This window comes from Coenobita brevimanus, chromosome 29 (assembly GCF_032717465.1).
Source record: "Coenobita brevimanus isolate Jiangsu-jjx chromosome 29, ASM3271746v2, whole genome shotgun sequence".
NCBI lineage: Eukaryota > Metazoa > Arthropoda > Malacostraca > Decapoda > Coenobitidae > Coenobita > Coenobita brevimanus.
In genome coordinates, this window is record NC_136982.1 from 1,597,731 (window position 1) to 1,607,500 (window position 9,770).

Consider the following 9,770-nt stretch of genomic DNA (forward strand, 5'->3'; position numbering starts at 1 on the left):
TCAGCTGTTTCTATTCCAATGCGACACGGAGCAACATAAATGCAAATACACTGTATTAAAAACCCACACAACGGTGATACACATGACCTGCATAAGTAATATACTTTAGATAATTGCGACAATAATTCTGGTAAATATATCACTTAGCCAGTGAGCCTAGGCTTCATATATTATGAAACACAGGTGTATCCGCATCTTAGTGAGATTTGGCGCCTTCGGCTAGCAGACGATATTGATATTGGTGCAAGTATAACTACTTACCATTCTCTGCAGGGTCTCCTTTCTTGGCTGTGGCTGCATTTCCCATTGTTTACAAGCTTGGAAGACGCCACAAACCCCTCCACTCTGTATCCAGTGTGATATTATCCAAAAGAACCACTCACAACACGTAAATTATCACTGTCACAGCACAACTAAACGCTCATCCCTGAGCCTGCCGTCTGCTCACTAACACTGGCGTAGGAATACAACCACTCACTCCTACGGTTTTCCTGAAGGAATGTCCCAAGCTCTTAATCTGGACATCGTAATGCAAAGATAGATACTCTTCACTTATAATATCTATATATAAAGACCAATCATGCGGCCGCTACACATATATGTACACAATGTCACTGCTTTTTCTATCGTAGTAATCAATTCAAGGCGGCAGTGCTGCGCCCAAGATGGCCGTCGAAGCGAGGTGGGTTTCCATGGCAACGGGAGGTTCCACAAGTTGCAAATATTTTATTTTTTCTTCACGAGTTTCCTAGTTACGCGTAATCTGACTAAAAATCGTGGTAATACCAACTTAAAGCATATTGTTTTCAATACATTAAGTAGTCAAAACCCATATGAAAATTCATTAATATGATAATTTTAAATTATATAATAGTTACCGTACGAAGTATTAGAGAACGTAACCGTCGCTGAGAGAAAATGTAAAGTTTTCTAGGGAGACCAGTATATATTTTTGGTGGCCAGTGATCAGTGAAAAGTATACTTTTAATGGCATTACAACGTGATAATATACATTTTTATCTAGCTACATAGCAACATGCATGCGTTACAACATTACTGCGTACCTACTGGCTGATAATTAGCGTATAACTGTATACATAGCCCCTTCATTCTGGTGACGCCTTTCCCATTCTACTGTTTGAACTTCCAGACGATTTTACGAAGCTTAGGGGAGATTTTCCGAAGTGGACGGGTTACACAGCCCAAACTAACCCCTCCACGACTAGAAATCTCTCCTTATGCGAAAAAAAAAATCGTCTTTACTCTGAAGGAATAATATATAATACAAGGTTATTTTTTTTTTTTAGTTGTGGTAGGTGGTGGCGACCATCATCCACTCACTTGATGTAGTGCTGCCTACTTCTACCTTCACCTTTATCATTCTTTTTCTGTCTGCCATCCTCCCTTCCTGCTTCTCCCATCTTTCCTGTCACTTTATTATTCTTCTTTCCTTCTCAGGTGCTTTACCTTGAGTGACAAGTCTTATGGTTTCCTGTAGGCCAGGAAACCATCAACAAAGCTGGGTGGTAACCATATAACCAGCCCATACGTGTTCCCTACGTGTCAACAAGTGGGTTGGAGGAGGGTTAGTGCCCCTCCCAGTACAACTCAAAGAAAGCCACCCCTTCATCGGATTATGGTGTCTGGTTATTGACAGATAGCTTTTTTCAGCCATAGAACGTCCTTTCTAAGCTGAATAAAATCGTCTGGCCCTTGGTAAAACTGAATAACCCCTTCACTCCGAGGACGTAGTAGAGAGAGAGAGAGAGAGAGAGAGAGAGAGAGAGAGAGAGGCAATAACAAGCATTAATTTGTTTGATTTTACGTGGCTTTGAGGGATTCCCCAACACCTCTTTCTTAGCGATTTATTTTGCATGTTACACCTCAAAGTACTCTTAGGTGATACTCAAGCAAATTATTTCGAAATTAAAAGCATATGTTACCTAATTTTCGAATGTTATGACGTAATATGCAAAATAAATCGCTAACAAAAAGGTGCCCAGCTCTCTCTCTCTCTCTCTCTCTCTCTCTCTCTCTCTCTCTCTCTCTCTCTCTCGGCTAAGCAAGGAAAGCACTCGGCACCCCTAAACCAACCCACACTTACCCCCTTTCAGTAAAATTCGAATATTTAACCGCTACCCAGTGTTCTTTATTGATACAACTAGTTAATTCTACAACTATCTTCGTTAATCCGCCTTTCCCCCTGCCTACGACCTCCAGTATTTTAAAGGCATCTTCAAACGGACGGGTCTTGATTCTGGCTTCCTTTCTGTGCATCTCTCTTTAGACAAGGAGGCTGGCCAACTCTCATATCGACTCAAAAATCACCAGCTTTAGGAGATCATTATAAGGATAAATGATTGCACGTGAACAGAGGGATGCGTCACACACACACACACACACACACACACACACACACACACACACACACACACACACACTGCTGCCAACGTCTCCCTATCCTGCTGAGCGGTTTATTTTTGTTCCGACAGTTTATTGTGACTATATATATATATATATATATATATATATATATGCTCATTTTTAAGCACCGTAAAAATCATACATACATAAGAACATTCATACACATACATACGGTACATACATACACACATACATACATGAGAGAGAGAGAGAGAGAGAGAGAGAGAGAGAGAGAGAGAGAGAGAGAGAGAGGAAAGGAGGGAAATGAGAAAACGAAAGAAAGACAAAAGTAAGAGAAAGCAAGGAGACGAAAAGAAAAAGACACTGAACGAGAGAGAGAGAGAGAGAGAGAGAGAGAGAGAGAGAGAGAGAGAAATGCTCCCTATTAAGTCATGCAACCTTGACCTTCACGATACAAGTTCTGGATTTTCAAGTTTATTTCTGACCGTAAAGGTGTTTGAACCCAGCTTTTCTTCCCCCTTCCCTTTTTTCCCCTTCCTTCCACCCCCTCCCCATTTCCCCCTACCCTCCCTCCCCCTCCCTACCCTCTCTTCCTTCTATTTCTCTCCCCTCCCTTCGTTAAACCTCTCTCCCCTCTAGATTTCTTCCCCCCTCTTCACTGAACCCCCCACCCCTTGCTCCTCCCCTTCCCCCTTTCACCCACACCCTTATTCTACCCCCATTTCTCCCCCTTCACTTCCCTCCCCACTCACTTTCCCTCCCCTACACTTCCCTTCACTGAACCCCCTCCCCTCCTTTCCTCCCCCCCTCTTCCCTCCGCCATTCTTCACTTCCTCCCCCCCTCCCTCCACTGTTCTTCATTTCTTTCTCCCTCCCTCTCTTCCCTCTCCCTTTTTCTCCCCTCACTTCATTCCGCTTCTCTTCTCTCTCATTTCCCCTCTCCTCCCCTCACTATCCTCTTCCACCTCTCCTCATTTCCCCTCCACCTCCCCTCCCCGTATTGCACTCTCCCTCCTCTCCTCTCCCACCCCTTTACTCCTTCCCTCCCCTCCCCTCTCCTCACTTTATCCTCCTCCACCTCCCTTCCCCTTCTCCCTCCATCTCCCCTCCCCTCCCATCGATTCGTCCCTTCCATCTCTCCTCCTCTCCCCTTTCTTCATCTCTTAATCTCCCCTCCCCTCCCCTCACTTCATACCCTTTTCCCTCCCCACTTTCCTCCCACTGTATTCCTCATCTCCTCATACCCTCTCCACCTCCCTCTCTCTCCCTTCCCCTCTAATCATTCCCCTTCCCCTCCCCTCCCTCCTGTCCCCTTCCCTCCCACTGCCTCTTCCTTCCCTACCGTCCCCTTTACCATCACTCCCTCAGCTCTAACTCCCCTCTCTCTCCCCTCCACCTCCCCTCTCCCCCTCAAGTCTAGACGGTGCCAGGAATATACGAGGTGATGAGGGTGACCCAATACCACAACGAAGTGATGAAACTCGGCTGTCAATTTGAGACAAGAAGGAGACGCACTTTTTACAGTTCCAGCTGACGTTTTTATTGAACTCATTTATTGCTACAACAACAAAACAAACAACTGCTGCTACTACTACTACTACTACTCACAACAGTAACAACAACAACAACAACAACAATAATAATAATAATAATAATAATACGACCACTACTACCTCCTCCTCCTCCTACTACCCTTACTATTACTACCACTACTCCTACTACTACTACTACTACTGCTACTCCTCCTCCTCCTCCTCCTACTACTACAACTACTATTACTACCACAGCACCACTACTACTACTGCTACTACTACTACTACCACTATTCTAACATTTTTACTACTAAGATATAATTTTACTCAGTCCCCCACTACAAGACTATCCTTAATCTAGCTTAGCCCCGTGCAGGAGAGGGACGCCTTCACGTGGTGGCACTGATATGAGTGGACGGTAGAGCTGCCTGGTTATAAGAACGCTCCTCAATTCCCTCCCTACCCACGGAAAGGAGGATGGTGGGTGCAGGTTTTGATGAGCATGGTGTTGGAACTACTGCTACTACTACTACTACTACTACTACTGCTGCTGCTGCTGCTGCTGCTACTACTACTACTACTACTACTACTGGTGCTGCTGCTACCACTACTACTGCCAGTAAAGTGCGATTTGTAAGCGCGTGACGAGCGAGCGAGCGTTTGTACAGTAAGCAACAATAATCATGTCGTGAAATTTGGTGAAAACATAAGCTAACGGGCTCAGCGTCTGGTACATTCCGCCGTCTGTCATACGGACGGTTCATAATGTTTCACGAGTTACATTTAATCTTCGGACAAAACCGCGACACGACTACTGTTGCTCACTGTACATAGGTCTATCATAATTTCATGTTGGTGTAAACTTTCAACAATTCTGGTGAGGTAGCTGAACAATAAGAGAAGAATAATTGAGCTAAAATATTTTTCTTTCTCACGTTCTCTCTCTCTCTCTCTCTCTCTCTCTCTCTCACACACACACACACACACACACACACACACACACACACACACAAGCACGCGATCAACATATGAAAGTGAAAAACAATTCCTGACTTGCCGTGTCAACGAATTGCATCGGTAAACGCTTGGCTATTGATCGAATGCTAAAACGAAGAAATGTGGCGATTACCCTTGCTGATTTCACCCCCTAAACACTGAATAAACGTTCGTATAAAATTATGAACGTAATATCCGATACATGATGGTTAGAATTCCTGCAAGAAAATATAATGTTAGATCAGGAAATCATTTTTACATCGATTTCATAGTAGAGCACGTCAACTGAAGCCCTCGGTACACTCCCTTGGAAAGCTGGGATTCCAAGGGGTTTCTTTGGTCTCATGAGAAAATATACTGTATACCTAAAAACAAAATTTCTTGCCTTTATCTACTACCTGCTGAAAGACTCTCCTCTGCATCTCACACAGTAGGAAAGTTATTAGCCTCTGGAAACCATCGCGGTCGGGCCGTGTCGTGTCGTGTCGGGTCGGGCCGGGTCGGTCATTTCTCAGCTGAATGTAAACACTGCTTCGCTACGCTTCCTCTCTTCGCTCGTTACGCTCGCTCTCTCGTAACTACTACTATACAACTCCAACTCCTACTCTAACTTGACCTAAAACTCCCATTTCTCCATCTTAAACACTACGCTGTAAAAGAAGACAAAAAAAACAATGCAATGCTGGTCACGAAGAAGTGCTATGGAAAGAATGTAGAGCCGTAGAAGTGTCCCTTTCTGCCACTTATCTGCATGAAGCACGAAAGGGACGAAACTCTAGACCAAGTTAAGGTGAATGGACTATAGGACGCTCTCTTGACCCCCTCCTCTCGATGACATGCTTTTCCTTATGTTCTAGTGCCCCTTGCACGATTTTCTTAAGACAGGGAGACATCTTACGAGAGGGAGGGTTAAGATGGGCCTTCTTTAATCTGTGTGTGTGTGTGTGTGTGTGTGTGTGTGTGTGTGTGTGTGTGTGTGTGTGTGTGTGTGTGTGTGTGTGTGTGTGTGTTTACGCAGTCTTCGTTCCGTATCCTGCTCTGAGAAGCCTTAAGCCGCTGGAAAACAGGCAAGAAAAGCGGATATAAACACACACACACACACACACACACACACACACACACACACACACACACACAATCAAAACAAAACACTTTCAACAAAAGAAAATTACATGAATAAAACTCAACAATGGAGATACAGTAGGCAACAAACAAACAAACACACAAGCACACCCATACACACACAAACAAATCCTTACACATACATAAAAATACTCACACACATGCATACACATTATATACGCACACATGCACGCAAACAATCGCACACATGAAAACGATGCATAAAACGTACATATGTGCGTTAGATAAACATTTAAAACAAGCAGAAAAACACATAAATGTAAAGCAAACACGAAATGAACATTTATTACGAACACACACACACACACACACACACACACACACACACACACACACACACACACACACACACACACAGTCCAAAAGTTGCACAGGAATGAGACTTCCACTTGACACGCACATGTAAACACACATTATGAAACATGCAAAGATATAACTACACACACACACACACACACACACACACACACACACACACACACACACACATAGCGCCAGCTGTGTGTGTGTGTGTGTGTGTGTGTGTGTGTGTGTGTGTGTGTGTGTGTGTCCGACTCTGGGCAAAGGCTTCAGGGCCTGTTTCTCGGGGCCAGTGACCTATCCCAAGACCCAATAGTCCTCCGACACCTTCACATGTCACCACTTCGGCGCTAACACCCACCGTCCATACTGAATACACGCTAGGGCTGTCTCGATACAGGACTGGTGTACTGGTATTAGCGGGGGTATTTTTATGACAAGTCGGCGGGTCTTCTGGCAGATCAGTAAAGTCTGCATTATGAGATTCAAATCCTTAAACTGTTCCCTACTTACCTACCTACCTACCTACTTACCTGTCTACTGCTTTTTTGTTTTTTTTTTTGCTCGGGTGTTTGGCACTGTTACACACATTACAGAAACAAATGTGCCATAAACACACACACACACACACACACACACACACACACACACACACACACACACACACACACACACACACGCTCGACATAACACAAAATCAATCGAGCAAAGAAAACAGTGTTCAAATAATTTTTTTTTCTCTCTCTCTCTCTCTCTCTCTCTCTCTCTCTCTCTCTCTCTCAGGCAAAACACAGACACACACAAACAAACACAGACACAAACACACGCAATGGCAAGAAAAGCAGCGACAGACAAACATTAAACGACAGAAAATGAAACAATTAGGCAAAAAAACAGACATACAAACATACAGACTGATAGACAGACAGATAGATAGATAGACGGATAAGAAATTACTTTGAGAGATTATGGCGTCTGGCAATAGATAGATAGATAGACAGATAGAATTTTGCACTCAGATAGATAGACAAAAGGCGAGATAGATAGATATAACTAGAGAGATACCAGGGAAATAGATAAACAGAAAGATGCTCAGATAGATAGATAGATGCAGATAGACACGAACAGACAGACACATGGACACAGAATTAAGTTGATATACAAATAGATAGAGACAGACAGACATACAGACGGATACATAAACTGAGATAGATTGACTGATAGATAGATGGATAGATAAAGGGGACAGATAAACTGGAAAGACTGCAATAAGAACGCTCATAACTTTGGCCTAACACCACCTCCTGAGCGTCAGAAATAAAGTTAACCCACCCCTTCAGACCGACGACGCGTTCTCTACCTTGTTCAAGCCGACCCCAAGCCGTTCTGTTCAGCTTAGGAGAACAGCCTCGAGGTGAAGGGGTTAAGGAGGGCCACACCTACACCTATGCCCTCGGGAAAAAGTCTATCTATCTATCTATTGCCAGACGCCTTAATCCCATACGGGGTGGCCACAAACAAATCGCCTCCACGTCGCCCGGTCTAAAATATATATCGTCTTGAAGGTATGAAATATACAGAAGACGTGCTCGGGGGGAAGGGGTTCGTCTACTGAAGAAATTAATGGGTAGAAAGTCGAAAATTATGTCGAGATTTTTTTTTTTTTTTTGCTTTTCGAGTTATAAAAATAATGTTGATATCTGGCACTGATTTATACTCTCTCTCTCTCTCTCTCTCTCTCTCTCTCTCTCTCTCTCTCACTTGCACACTCGCTCTCAGTCAACAGATATAACCCACTCTATGCAAATCACTCTCTCTCTCTCTCTCTCTCTCTCTCTCTCTCTCTCTCTCTCTCTCTCTCTCTCTCTCTCTCTCTCTCGTGTGTGTGTTATACAACTTTCAAAAATCCTCAGACACCTAATTTGACAGTCATAGATGTGATAGATATAAAATTAATAAAGCCATAGATAGACAGAGAGATAGATGCAAAGAGAGAATCAAAGACAAGAGATAAAGAGAGAGACAATGTGAGAGAGAGAGAGAGAGAGAGAGAGAGAGAGCTAGAGAGAGAAGGGGTGCCAAACTCCCCAATCTCCCCTTCCATAAACCATCACAAAAACAGGATGGGGAGGAGAGCCCAAAAGGGGAGGTGTGGGGGGAGAATGATGGTAGGGGGGTGTGGTGGTGGGGAGACTGGAGTGGGGAGAGGGGAGGTAATAGGTGAGGGGTGAAGAGAAGAGGTGGGAAGGTAAGAGGAGGGGGTGGTGGGGAGGTGGGGGGAGTGTGGGGAGGAGTTAGTGAGATGGGGGTGAATAGTGTGGGGGTGTGGGTGGGGAGGCGAGGGTGGGGAGGGAAGGGGAAGGGGGGGACAGTAGGAGGTGAGTATGAGGACGTGGGGAAGTGAGGGCTGAAGTGGAGGATGGGTCAGAAGGTGGTGGGGAGGGGTGGGGAGTGGGTAGGAGCTGGAAGGTGGGGTTGGGGGGAGGGTTAGAAGGGGGAGGGGTTGGGGGAGGGGGTGGGGGGAGGGGGTGGGGGAGTGAGTAGCAGCCAAGACAACCTCCACTTGCTCTTATAAGGTCAATCCAACTCTACCCCTTCAGGATAGATATAAATTCCTACGTGTTGTGTTCTAGGGGAAGGATATGACCTAGAAAACACTGACCCCCTGCCTTGATGACACACGTGTTGTCGACAGGCATATATATCCACACCTCCACCCTCTCCATTAACTCCTGTATGGACGAACCCTTAGATAGACGATATATATTTTTTTTCGTTGTAATCTTTTCACCTCAAGACGATTTTATCAATATTCAGGGAGATTTTTCACTGTATTTTTTTGTAATACTTCCACCTCCAGCAAAAAGGACACTAACTAGCCATATCCAAAAATAAATCGCTAAGAAAGAGGTGTTAGGGAGTATGGAAGATAATGCGCACCTCAACTTAGTGTATCATTCAAGCGGCTATCTATCTATCTATTGCCAGACGCCTTAATCCCGTAAGGGGTGGCCACAAACAAATCCCCTCCATGTTGCTGTCACCCACCATTTGACTGCCCTCTCCCCAGCTCACTCCCCCCTCCCCCATATACCTCGTCCTCGGCCTCCTCCTCCCTCTCCCTCAATTTAGTGTATCATTTAAGCGTCTAGCGATTTATTTGTGGATATGATGACACCTGGACTCGGATTCTCCCTAACACCTTTTCCTTAGCGATTTATTTTTGGATATGGCTGGTTAATATCCTTTTGCACGTTACTCCTATGGCGATATTGGAAGGACTTACGTTAACTCCGACTAGGACATTCAGGTATAAAAAATAAATCGCATAGGTAGAGGTGTTAAGGCGCTTCCTTAACCGACGGAGATAAGGTCAAAATTACCATGGAAATCACAAAGAATATCGCTCAAACG

At 44.6% G+C, this 9,770-nt stretch overlaps 1 protein-coding gene across 2 annotated transcripts in view; it reads right to left on the reverse strand.

Moving 5' to 3' along the window:
• Pka-C1 (Protein kinase, cAMP-dependent, catalytic subunit 1) overlaps nt 1-9,770 on the reverse strand; it is a 417,464-nt gene that overhangs the window by 404,684 nt on the left and 3,010 nt on the right. Inside the window, exon 1 of one of the 2 annotated variants that reach the window (XM_080268796.1) lies at nt 262-394. The exons of the other annotated variant lie outside the window; for it this stretch is intronic. Coding sequence (XP_080124922.1) covers nt 262-307 — 46 coding nt within the window. The 5' untranslated portion in view covers nt 308-394. Of the gene's footprint in view, nt 1-261; nt 395-9,770 lie in introns of those variants that run through there. 2 annotated transcript variants of the gene reach the window in all.